Here is a 13,266-nt window from a genome sequence, read left to right on the forward strand (position 1 = left end):
CCATTTCAAACACTTTGATAACATTAATGAATAAAACAGACAAAAATTTCTGCCTGCTCATGGGGCTTACATGATTGTAGTAGGTGTGGCTGGAAGCTGATAAATTCTATGGAAACATTAAACAAGATAAGAGGCTAGGGAGTTGGGAGTGGGTTGCAGTTATAAATAGGGAAGTGAGGGAAGGCCTTACTGTGAATACGACACTGCTTTTTTGTTCTTAGAGAATTTCACGTACTATCTTTGAGAATGGAGAAGGAAGATGAGAGCATAGAAAAGGAGTCTGCTGATTCATAGGAGAACGTGAGAATTTCCTTTGTGTAACATGTGTCAAAACACAAACTAATATAGAAAAGCAAAGTCTTCCAGGTGGGCTAGTTTTCTTTTATTCAATTTGAGCAAAAATCTTCCTGAAATGCTTTTTTTACATACTCTGCCTTTCCAAAAAATGGGTACTGAATACAGTCCACCTGATCTGTGACTGCTGCCAGGGGTCATCACCATGACCCTCACGCCTGTTACTGAACTGTCATGAAGGAAGGTCCTCAGGGTCAACAGAGATGCTTTCAGCTATTTGCCTACATCATGACTGAGTCAGCAGTGGTTGTCAGTTCTACATAGCAGCTACTACACAGATATGCCTATTCAAATTTAAATATAAATTAATTTAAATAAATGATATTAAAAATTCAGTTTCTTAGTCACATTAGTCATATTTTAAGTGCTCATTTCCAGCATTGCAGAAAATTGCTAGCATTTGTTATTTTACGTGTTCCTGTCTCTGACATTGTTTTTTGTGGTACTAGCAGCTTCCAACTCTGTCTCTTCCTTTTGACTTGTTGTTTCTCATGGTTTATAGGTTTAAATACTAGATTTAGAATTTTGTGTGAAGTAAGGGCAACGAGGCTCTAACAGAGAACAGAAGAGCATTCTTATGTTCAGGTCCTTGAGTTTTCATACTTAGAATGTATATTTCTATTCTGACTGCCCCAAGGCCTTTTTTGCTTGGTTATTGTTATGCAGCTGTGCTCTGGGTGGTAAGAGAATCATACTGCTGAGTTATTATGGGAGAAATGCTATCAAACTTTAAAGGTAAAATTGCACTTTTATGGAAATGCTTTAGACCCTGTCACTGGTCCCTTATTTGGAGCAGTGCTTTTCAAGGAGTGTTTATTGACCGACTGCCTACACATATGCTAAACACTGTGTTATGTCCAGGAGATGCAAGCAAAAATGAACATGGCCCCATTCCATGAGATCACAGTTGATGTGGTGGAGAGAGTCAGAAATAGGCAGGGTTTCCAATTGTCCAGTGCCCAGGTATGCCCAGGACACTCTGAAAGTCCAGAGGAGGGTGGTTCATAAGCCAGCCTTCCCCCAGGTGGTGGGAAGGGAGATGAGACAGGAGGTCGGAGGCCAGGGAATGCTCCCTAAAGAAGAAATTCTTAAGTGGCATCCTGGAGGATGAATAGGTGTTTGTCACATGACAGAGCTGGGAGAATGAGGTCAACAACACATGATGTTGTATGACATGTGATAGTATGAACAAAGAAAGACACTGAGGAGTGAACTGTCATGGTGAGAGTGGGGACTTTTAAGTTTATTAATGATGGAATTTCAAAGAAGAGGGAGCTTGTGTCTGTAGAGAGGGACAAGCTTTGGGTGGTATGTTGAAAAGATGGTTTTCAACAGAGCTGGAGGGAGTGGTGATGTAGGCTGATCTGACTTCTCTGCAGTTCAGTTAGTTCACTAGAGCAGCTCTGTGGAGGTGAAGTTTGAGGGAGGTGGGCTGGAGGCTGGGACACCCGTGGTGGCAGGTGGGTGGAAGAGGAGGGAGTTGTAGCAGTCCAAAAGGTCGCTAATGAGGGCCTGATGTGAGAGTGTAATGGAGTGGAGGAGAGGACCTGGGTTCAATCACTATTGAAGCCATAATATCTGGATTCGAGGATAGATTAGACATGAGGGCTGAAGGAGAGAGGAGTCAGAGATGACTCTAGGCTTTCAGGAAAACAGTTAATTTGAACTCTTCTTCCGTGTTTATGGTGATAGGTTTTGACCTATAGCTTCTACTAGTGATTTGCATTGGCAACTGTGGTGTCTGGGTTGGGTTTTGGTTCTTCAGGACTCTTACCACTCTTTCATTTGTTAAAAGAACTTGAAGCCTAGACTGTAGTGAAGTACTACCCTCCTATGACTTTAATTCTGCAATGACCTATGAAAATTTATAGAAATTCAGCTTCATTTCTAGTGGATCCAGTCCAGATGCCAAAATTACCCTATTGCTGGGACAGTCCTTGGGTGGACCATTGAATCTGTTATTCATTAGGAACAACTGAAAACCATCAACAAAATTCTTGTACTATGCCAACAATAACCCCAGTCAAATATTAAGGTAGTTTCCAGGTTTCAGAAAGTTATGAATCTCAAAATCTGTCTAGCTGAACTCTTACTTGTATGTTTCACATATTTATTTATCATGTGAAGGAGCTAGTGGCTTCCTTTTTATAATTGTACATTGCTTTTTTTTTTAGATTATAAATTAAATTCAGAGTTCTGAATGTTGGTGGAGACATGCTTAGAGATCTGTAGTCAGTCACTTTAAAGTAAAATCACAAATTGAGTCCAGATAGGAGAACCAGAAGCAGGAGTGGAGCCAGCCCAAAGGGTCCATTATAATGGGGCCTACGTTGAAAGCAAGAATTCTCTCATACCTGCAGTGCATTTTAAAAGGATTTTCCAAGTAACAGTTAATATTTTAATGGCATCTGTTAACCTTCCAGGAAAACCTAGTTCTCTAGTTTGCAAGATTAAGGAAGCACGCCAAATGCATGTTGATACTTCAGTTTTTACTGACATATTTCATGACTGCATGGCTAAAGCCACAGAACAGTAGGCGCCTGCTACTTTCTTTTCACAGTTTTATTTAGTCGCTGCATCTGTCCTTTGTTGCTAAATACTTTTTCCTTGTCACTCAAACTGCTCCATCAAATTGGATCTTCAGTGGTCTGGCAGTTTTTGAATGACTTCTTGGAAGCTGTGAAACCCTGTTCCCTAATCAGGAAGATCTGGGCAAGTCTTCTGTTATGAGGAAAGATGGCACGTCTCTTCTAAGTGACACAACAGGATAATAGGACAATTGCACAACATCTTCAAAATTTTTCTCTGAAGACCGGTGATGTGTTTTGATGATGAACCAGTACTGTAAATTGAGAAGCATGGGAAATTTCCATATTCTTTGAGAGTGTTTTGTATAAAGGAGGAAAGAAAACAAGCTGACTTTTTATAGTTCTTGGTAGAGGTTACATTAACTATTTGTCAAAAGTTGGATTTTTGAAGATTCTTGGCTTCTAAGAACATTCTTCATGAACTGCCATTCTTTGTATGATGTCAATGAAGGTTGTTTAACAACATAACAAAATAGCTTTATAAAAAGATAAATATGTGTTTCATTAATCCCAGGGGGAGCTTCTGAAATGCATTTTCTTTATAAATAATTAGTGTCATTCTGTGAAACTCGTGACTTCTTAGGGTGGGAAGGGGGAAAAATCTATCTTTTCAAGCAGTTTGTGATTTAGTACCAGCTGGTCAAGTGAGTTGAAAAGCCTTCTGAGTCGTATGCCTTATTATTTTGAATGCCTTTTCTCTCTCTTGGGAAACTAGCTAACCTCTGCAGTCTTTCTTCCATGGCAAATGGCTCTAAAACTTTGATCTTCTCAAACCAGTTTGCCAGATGTAGCAGGTAGAGCCTGTATGACCTTTTGTGTGCCAATTCAACAGGGCTGATTGGAAACCATAAGTTAATCCTGTATGATGTTTTTTCTAGGCATTACAGCAGAAGTTCTCGTGGTGACCTCGTTCGAGGAACTGCAGAGAAGGGCCCCAGAAGCAAGAGGGAAGATTGTTGTGTATAATCAACCTTATGTCAACTACTCGAAGACAGTGCAGTACCGAGTCCAGGGGTCAGTGGAAGCTGCCAAAGTGGGGGCTGTGGCATCCCTGATTCGATCAGTGGCTTCCTTCTCCATCTACAGGTTGGTCACGATGTTCATTTGAAACCCTTTAAAAAAACCCCGAAGATTGAGAAAAACCCATGAAAGAGAAACCCGTATGAAATAAAAACAAACCATTCAAATGAAAATACTGATTTGTTTACGGAATTTTCCCTCATTCCATATTTGGTCACTTGTTTGTAATGTCTTCTTTGGCCTTTTCAGGATTCCAAGCATTGTTTGTACATTCCTTTAAAAACCTTTCCACATCCGTGATGACCCCATAACATTCCTTATATAACCAATATGTTATGTATTTTCATTGGAGGGAGAACTGAATTCACGTCTGTGTTTCATCAAAGATTCCTAGTGACTTCAGAGGAAGCTAGGACTTTTCCCATTGTTGCTAGAGAAGTGAAATAAAAATAAAGTGGGTAATGTGATGAGAGCTGTCTGTGGTGTAGTGGAAGGAGACTAGGGAGTAGAGGATCTTGGATACAGACCTCGCTCTGCCCCCAAACAAGTATGTGGCCTTAGGAATATTCTTAAACTCTGTGGGTCTTTGCATTCTCCTCTGTTAATCAGTGATGATGAAGAATAATAAATTTACAATATTACTTTTAGAATAAATGAGATAAACTTATGAAAGATACTTGATTATCTGTAAAGGTCTATGTAAGTGTTTGATGGTATTTAAGGACAACATAAGTTTTCCTTTTTCTTTGTATTTCTGATCGAGGTAATTGCAAGACCGTCAGTCTTAGGGTAAAATTCAGCCTTTCAGTGGATGAAAGTTCTGAAACTTGACCTGCAGACATTTGGCCTAGTTTAATAGTTACATATGGTCATGCCACACATTAAGGGTGAAATATTTGATGGGATAAACATGGATAAAAGAAGCACCATTTTAGTGTTGTAGCCTGGTCTCCCAAAGATAAAAAACAAAACAAAACAAAACAAAGCTTACGGAAACAATTGCAAATCGGGCTTATTTGGGTTTCAAGATCAGATCAGTATCTATTGTAAGGGAAAGCTTATTTATTCTGCACAATTTTTGTTTGGAGCTGGAGACACAGTTGCTTGATCTTAATTAGCACCCTACACCCTTGAAAATAATATAACTGATGAGACATCAGCAAATAGGAAACCAAGTCAAAAGAGAGTTGTCCAGAAGTGCAGAGAAAAGAGAAAAGGGACATTTTTCTTTAATGGGATAAGATATCTTCCCAGGGAGGAAGATGGGGCATGTTAAAACTACTTGTGAAATGTTTTATGAGAGAAAAACTAGTTCCACTCATGTTATAGTGCTAAAAATAATGTTCTTTGTAGGGTGCAAAGGTTTAGGGACTAGTGAAATAATCATTGGATCCTATTCTTTTGGATGGTTAATCTTCCCAGGAGGGAAGTCCTAAAATGGCTAGCTTACTTCCCAGAATACCTCAGTCACCCCTTAGAATAACAAGGGCCTCGGCAAGCTGTGGCCATTCACTATGATTTCACTGGTCATGAGATCTAAATTATGGAGCTATTGGGTGATTGCCAAAAATATTTATTTAAGAACTACTATTTATAAGACTAATAAACTCCAAGATGACTTAGTGTACTGCAGTATACTAGGGTTAATTGACATTTTTTTTCTGGTGTAATGACATCTGGAAACCCAGGCTATACCCTAGGAGCCCCAGAAAAATTTTGCCCGGCATAGGACATAGAAATGTATTGTTAGCCTTTAATATTTGGGATGAACAACTTATAGTGTATATTAAAAAGATGTTTTTCTTAATATTTCTAGTTCTAGACTGATTATAATCTTTTCATTGATTTTATAGCCAACCGTATTTCAATCGACTCTTGACTTTTGTAACTCCATCTTTTTGATATTTAAAAATACATAATAACATTGCCCTTTACCTAGTACTTTAGAATCTTTCACATATGTCATGTTACTCATTATGACAACTCAGTGGACCAAGCAGAAGGGGCATTATTATACCCATTTTACAGATAGGGAAATAAAAGTTCAGAGAATTCGGCATATTAACATGTTTAAGTATTACATCCTGAAAAATAAAAACAAAATGAAACGAACTCTTTTTCCACTAATAGCTAATTGTTTCTTAGAGCTAATTTTCCTTAAAGAGTATTTTGTATTCCTGTCTCTAATTCTTCACCTGTCATTCACTCTGCAGACCATTTTAATCTGGCTTTTGCCAATACTGAAATGGAACTTGTTAAGGTCACAAATAGCGGCCTAGTTGTCAAATATAATGGACATTTTCAGGCCATCATCTTACTTAACCACTCTGAAACATTTGTCACTGTTGACTGCTTTCTAAATACCTCTTCTGTTTGGCTTCTGTGACTTCGTTCTTACATTCTCTTTCTCTTTCTTGCTCTTACTCTTTCTCTCTTTCCCACTTACCCTCTTCCTTTTCGGTTTCCCTGACTTCTCACTCTGAACATTCTACCTGAGCAGTCCCATCGTGTTTGTGGCTTCAGCCACCATCTCTGCCTGTGACACTTTCCAAACCCACCTTTCCTTCCCATACTGTTGTCTGAGCACGGGGCCCATACATCCGACGACCTCCTGATCCTTCTTTTGGATGTTCCTTAGTTATCTCTTCAGTTTTCTTCAAAACTGAACTCACCTTTTTACCTCTTTATCCTGCATTTTCTACCTCAGGGAAGAGCATGTCATCTATTCCGCCTTCTAACTTAGATGGTTCTTGAGAACTTTTTTCCTCTTCCCTTATCCATCATTGCTGACAGTTACTATGCCTTCTAGGCTCTGCTCTTTATTAGTCATTTCAACAAATACATATTGAGTAGCCCCATTTCCCAACATGACTCCACATTCCAGTAGTCAGGAGTCACTGATACCTTCCCAATGCACCAGGTTTCCTCAGGATTTCATGACTTTGCGTATGCCTTCTCCCCTGTAACCTTCTATCCCTTTCCTCATTGTCTCAAACTGTCCTTTAAGATTCATCTTAAATGTTTCTTTTTCTGGGGAGCCCTCTCTGATATCTAGCTCCAGCCAGGGTGAGCCGCCTCTTTCCAGTATTTCCACATCGTTCTGTGCATACTCTATATCATAATGTCTTGGAGGTAGATGTGATTCATGCTTTGGTAGGGTACACTAACTGTTGTATCAACTTCAAATCTCAGTCACTTAACACAATTGGAGTTGATTTCATACTCACATAATAGTTCTAAGAGAGTGTTTAGCAGGTGGCCTTCTGCTCCTTTCCATCAACTCTAAGATCTCAGAGCCTTCTGCAGGATCTTTTACATCCAGCTGGCAAATAAGAAGATAGAGAGAGAAAGTCGATAATCAAACAGGAGGTTTTCCATGGCCAGGTCTGGACACGGCCTACTTCGCTTCTGTTCACATTTCACCGGTCATAATAAAGTCATGAGGCTGGGAGATGTGGTGTGTCTTTATGCCCTCAGTGACACGTAAACTGTCCAGTCCATCCTGATCACCTGACTCCACTGTACGTTCCAGAAAGACATGGGATATCTTTCTCTCTCTCTCTCCATGTAAATATATATATACACACACATATATATGTATATATGTATATATGTATTTACATTTCCAAATCCCCATCATCTAGTATTTTTGTTACATAATAGTCACTCAGGAACTGTTCTGTTGAGGGAATGAACTTGTTTGAGATTGTATAGTCAGTCATGGCAGGGCTTTCATAACAAGCCAGGTGACCAGATTGCAAATGCTCTCTGACCAAACTGTATAACCTTTGGATAGTAAATACAAAACAACTTGAATTTTTAGGGCACTTTGCTCTGCATTTAAGGAAGATATACAGGTGCCCAGCATGCCAGATTGTATCTTTTTTTCTGCCACAACTTTCATGAACAATGGTGTTTTGAGTTGCTAGTTGAATAAAACAGCTCCCTTCTCTCTGACAGATATTTCACCCTTAAGTTTTATGGGGGTGGTGATACTGGATTCTGTCTAGGAGTGGTGTAGAGGTCAGCAATACTAGAGAACAGAATAGAAATTGTAATTAGTTTCTGCCTGACTTCAAAATTAGAGAATCCTCTAAAATGCAGAACATGTGTTTTACCAGTTTGATTTGACATTTGTCAGTGCAGTTAACAATATTTGTTAGCCATTTTGGAAGTACAACAGTCACATGGTTACATGACATGTCCTTAAGAGACATCTGTAAAAGGTCCATTACTTGTTGCCTTCAATATCTCCAGGTTCATTGTTGTTATTTCTCTGCATTGCCATTGTCAATATCCTTGTGCTCAAATTTACTTTAAGGAGAAGAATTTTTTTTATTGATGCTTTATAATGACTCTTGTTCACATTAAGTATCAACTGGGACTCTCATTAGATCTTGATTAGTTTTTTTGTATGTAAAATACCTTTTGCCTTTGTCATAGGAGGATATTTTAAGGCTAGGTAGAATTGTTAATTTAAGTTCTGCAGAGGAACCATTTGTCTTACGTTATTTTTCAAATTAATTATTTTCTTAGTAAATATTTATCGAGAGCTTAACAGTTGCTCTGAAATTGCCAAGCAGTAGGGTTATTAAAATGAATTAGGCATGTTTTTTGTTGCCCCTCAGAAATATTCTACCTGGCTAAAAGAGAAGAAGGTAAGCTTAAAATATAAATGACTAATGTAATCTATTTTATATTTAGTGCTAAATGAATGATTGGGGGAAAGGAATGAAAGAAAGAAATGAACATTTATTTGGCACCTACTTTGTATATCTTTGTGCATCTCTGAAGACTTAGTTTGTTGCGATGAATTCTTTATGCAACCCAATGGAGGCAGATAATTGGTATGTCTCTTTTATTGAAAGAGAAACAGGTTTAGAATGGTTAAATAATCAAGTTACACAGGTAATGAAAGAACAAGGATTCATACTTAGAGTCTCTGGCTCTGAATTCCATGCATTTTGAATTATACCAAGCAACTCGAAGAGCTAATGCTTTGGAGTCTAAAAGAGGTAGCAGAAGTCTGATTAGGGCTGCTTCATTGAGGATGTGTATTTGGGGTATACTCAACGACAAAGTTGAACTTAAATAAGAAAGGGAAGTGGAAAGACATTCTATACATGATCAAGGCAAGGAGGTGGGAATGCTTGATGAACTTGGGTAATACACAAGTAGACCAGTGTGGCTGGAGCCAGAGGTTTCATTGGAGGTTAGAGAAATGTGATTAGGGGGTGAGTGGAAGAGACCTGGTTATGAAGAATCCAGAATACCAGATTGAGGAGTTTTAGATTTTATGTAGAGGAAATGGAGAATCATTGAATGTGATCGAGTTGGGGGCCGATGTTTTATAGCAATATTTCTCTAAAGTTAGTCTCTGGAACACCTCAGTCTCACCTGGGAGCTTGTTGATATGAAATTATCAGGCCCCACCTGAGAACCCTTAAATTAAAAATGCTTAGGGGTGGGGCTTATGGTTTAACTAGCTCTCCAGGTGATTCTGATGCATGTTAAAATTTGGGAGCTGCTGTTTCAGAATGGTGACTACATGGCCTGCTATGAAAAGGAAATAGAGGTTAGTGCTCTAATAATGCCGATGTGAAATAATGAGGGCAGAGATGATGGCAGTGGGAATGGACAGCAAGAGACAGCAAGGAGGGATAGCATGAAAAAATGATCAGTACTTGGTTGTATTTGAAGGGGAGGGGGCAGGAGGAAGGGTCAAAGTTTACGGTAAGGCAAGGACCAAAAGTCATGGGATGAATCTGTGTTCAGTTCACAGTATTTGAAAGTCATGAGATTTACATAAAAAATAGGAGTTTGTGGTTTTTAGGGAAAAACCGAATCTGGCAACATCTAGTATCTCCCATAAGGCAGACCAGCTGAGTGGATAAGCCACCAAGTCCTTTTAGTTAATGGGATGTACCCTCTTCAGTCTTTCATAGCTCCCCAGTTTCCCTACACCCAGCCTGGCGACTGGAGGAGAGGGAGAGGGAGGAGAGGAGAGGGAACTGATTGTAGGCAACATGAGCAGCTTGGGTTTTAGACATTATGAGTTTGAGGCAACTGTGAGAAGTTGCGTTAACCTGGTTTTCATATTTTGTGAAAAAAAAAAACAGGTAAGCATTTCCATTTCTCAATTATCTCCTTTTTGGATCACCCAAGGCAATTTAAAATTCTAGGCTGGCTTCCTTGCAATGCAGTACACCTGGGGACTCCCGCCTCCTGCCTTCTCTACATGCGAGCTCAAGAATGCAAAATGAGTTTCATATTAGCCCGAGTAAAATACAATTCAGAAAGTAACTCTACTGAGGCCAAACTGTCTGTTGTACTCCCATTGCCAAATACACATTTTTTTCCTCGTTATTTTCTCCATTGCCCCAGATAATTGAACACAGACTATAAGTTTTAATCGGCTAAGGAAGCAAAAGGCTTTCCCTCCACTCTCCTGTGAAAATGGCATCACTACACTGGGTGAGAATTCATGGAGGCGGCAATGGCTTGTTGATCGAACTTGTTTTGTGAATTCTCTTGGTTTATGTTTTATATCACTTGGCCTTCGCGTGCCATATTGATAAGAAAAGTGAAGAGGAGGAGGAATAGCAGCAATCCACTGTGAAGATGACTGAGATCTGATTGAATATTCAGCTGGAGAGAGAGATGAGTGAATCCAGGTGATGTGTTTGGAGCATCAGAGAGGGAGAATGTTATACCATCTGGTGAGAGAGCTGCGAAAAAGTCTATAAATCACTCCTTATAATGATACTTAATTAATACAGAGTCGATAAATGACATAATTTGAAGCTCCAGTTGGGCTACATCGTAGAGTTAAATAGCTGCAGAGAGGGCTCTGATTAAAGCCATTACAATTTATAAAACATTCTTCATCTTAAAGCATCTTGATGAGATTTAACATGAACATTTTTGTAATCAGAGGGCCAGCTTAAAACATTCAGAGCAGAGGTGAAATGTCTTAAGAGGTCTGTTTTGGATGATTTTTGAAAGCCAGTTATTCCCAGGGAGTAAAAAAGCTTGTCCCCCACCCCCACCACCCATTGCTTTTTTAATGGGAGAAAATTAATGCTGCTACTTCACACTTAGACCATCTTGGATTTTTGATGTCCTGGTGGTTTGGTTCTTTGGCGTGACCTTAGCATAATTAGCTATCAAGCTTGATTTAAATTGTTGTGAAATATCATTGCAATTTCGGGGGGCATATGTGCCTGCTGGTGATTACAAAATAAGGAGGATACCACCGTGACTCAAATCGGTGCAACTGGGCCAGCCTCCATTAGTAGGTTCTTTTCCTGCCTTACATTGTTTTTGCTTAATTCACTCTGAGGCTCATAACAGATGCACAGTAATCAAGCAGAATGCCAATTTTCATCATTTATGCAGGTGGAGGGCCACTGTGCTCCCGAGGGGGGGAACCAGAGAAGACCCACACTGAACACAACATTTTTTTTCCTTCTCATCATCCCTTTCTTTTCCCTCTCTCTGCTTTTGAAAGGCCGATTCTTTTCAGAAGGCCTTTGTTAGAAATTCCAAAATGTTCTTTAATCACCAAAATCTTATTATTGCTTCAGGTAGTGTGACAGGCGTACTACCTCATAATGGATAGAATCGGGCAGTGACTCTGGAGCCCCACTTCTGGAGTCGTGGTGCCTGGGTCTTTGTTCAGCCACTTGCCACACGTGTGACCTTGGCAAACTGTGTATACACTCTGTGCCTCAGTTTCATCCGTCAAGTGGGGGAATTAATTATACCTTCTTCCTGGTGTTTTGTGAGCTTTTAAATGAGATATTAGTATTGCCTGACACATAGTTTTACATACATGTAAAGTGCTATTGTTATAGAGTCTTGTTAAATGATGACTGGATGTACTCATTGACTAAAGGAGGAAGGAAAGGAGGGAAGTGTGGAGCGACGGAGGGAAGGAGGAAGAAAAGAGAAGAAGGAAGAAAGAAAGGAGGGCGGAGAAAAAAAGAATGTAGTTGATCCCATATCACTGTTGTCACTGCAGCACTCTGCAACCCTAACACCAGATTGTCACTTGGCTCTCCACCTGTTTAGTTTGTCCAAACTCTGTCTTATGTGTTTGCTAGTCTGCTTCTCTCTCTGAATTGGAAGTTCTCCTGGGGACGTACTGTGTGCCTTATTCATGTCAGCGTCCCCGGAGCCAGGCTGAATGCCTGGCACACAGTAGTGCTGGAATGAATGAATGAAGAGTTAGAGGCAGCCTAGCCTATCTGGTTCGCTAACACGTAAATTCAAGGTGTCACCATTTCACATTGATAGAAGTTGAATAATACTATAGGTGAGGTGACTAACCTTTTGAATTGCCACTTATCAAAAATAGAATCTCTGGCGTCTGAGAGGAGACTATATAGGTATGTAAATTTTGGTAAAGTATTGCAAACTGCATATTACTATGGTGCTTTGTGAGGCTGCTATAATTAATGGTCTGTTTGCATTCCTGGTACTGACTGTCATCTTTCGTCTGCTCATAACCTTGATATAAAAATTTGTTCTCGGCTGCTATTTTGCATTCATAATTTTAAAATGTATATAAATGTTCACCTTCTATCTTCCAGCTTTCTGATTATTGAAAGCACAAGCTTGAGAATCATACCACCGTGGCATGTTTTTCTGAATCTCTAGTGGTAAAAAGAAATTAATGCATTTGGAATTCAGGTTTCAGGATTATGACAATGTTGTTTGCTTATGCAGTGCCCTTTGAAAAATGTCTAGTGTAGCATATGAACCAAAAGAATCCCGAGTAGCCTCAAGTCAGTCTTTTACTATTGCAGGTGCCTTTGTTCTCTTCTTCTCTCATGAAAGCTAAAGTTAACTCTTAAAATCCTCTTGCTTCCATTGGCTTCTTTAGCTTTCTGGAGAAAGTGCCAACCAGAAGGGTCTACTAGGGAAATTTTGAAGGCTAACAAATACAACAATATATAGACTGGGATTTGGAGTCTGACAAACCTGGATTCAAATGCAGATTCTGCCACTTAGAGATGGTGTCACCCCCCAGCCTTATGTTTAATACTTAACCACGCTGAGCCTGTTTCCTCCTCTGTAACATGGGGAGAATACTGTTTATCTCTAGCGTTGTTGACAGAATGAAATGAGATTGAGCACTAGACATGGAACCTGACACATGGGAAGCAATCAGTGAATTATAACTGACATATTATTTTGATCATGGTCACTGTCGTCATTAACATCATTAGGTCATGACAGGACTGAGCAGGTAGCTTGATCTGAACTGACTTATCTTAAAAAGCAACGGTTCCAGAACTCT

General features: G+C 39.5%; 1 protein-coding gene across 3 annotated transcripts in view; it reads left to right on the plus strand.

The window, feature by feature from the left end:
* Positions 1-13,266, plus strand: part of CPQ (carboxypeptidase Q) — a 447,986-nt gene that overhangs the window by 150,957 nt on the left and 283,763 nt on the right. For all 3 annotated transcript variants that reach the window (XM_042972841.1, XM_042972842.1, XM_042972843.1), the window contains exon 3: positions 3,821-4,028. In XM_042972841.1, coding sequence (XP_042828775.1) covers positions 3,821-4,028 — 208 coding nt within the window. The remainder of the gene's footprint in view (positions 1-3,820; positions 4,029-13,266) is intronic.

This window comes from Panthera tigris, chromosome F2 (genome assembly GCF_018350195.1).
Source record: "Panthera tigris isolate Pti1 chromosome F2, P.tigris_Pti1_mat1.1, whole genome shotgun sequence".
NCBI lineage: Eukaryota > Metazoa > Chordata > Mammalia > Carnivora > Felidae > Panthera > Panthera tigris.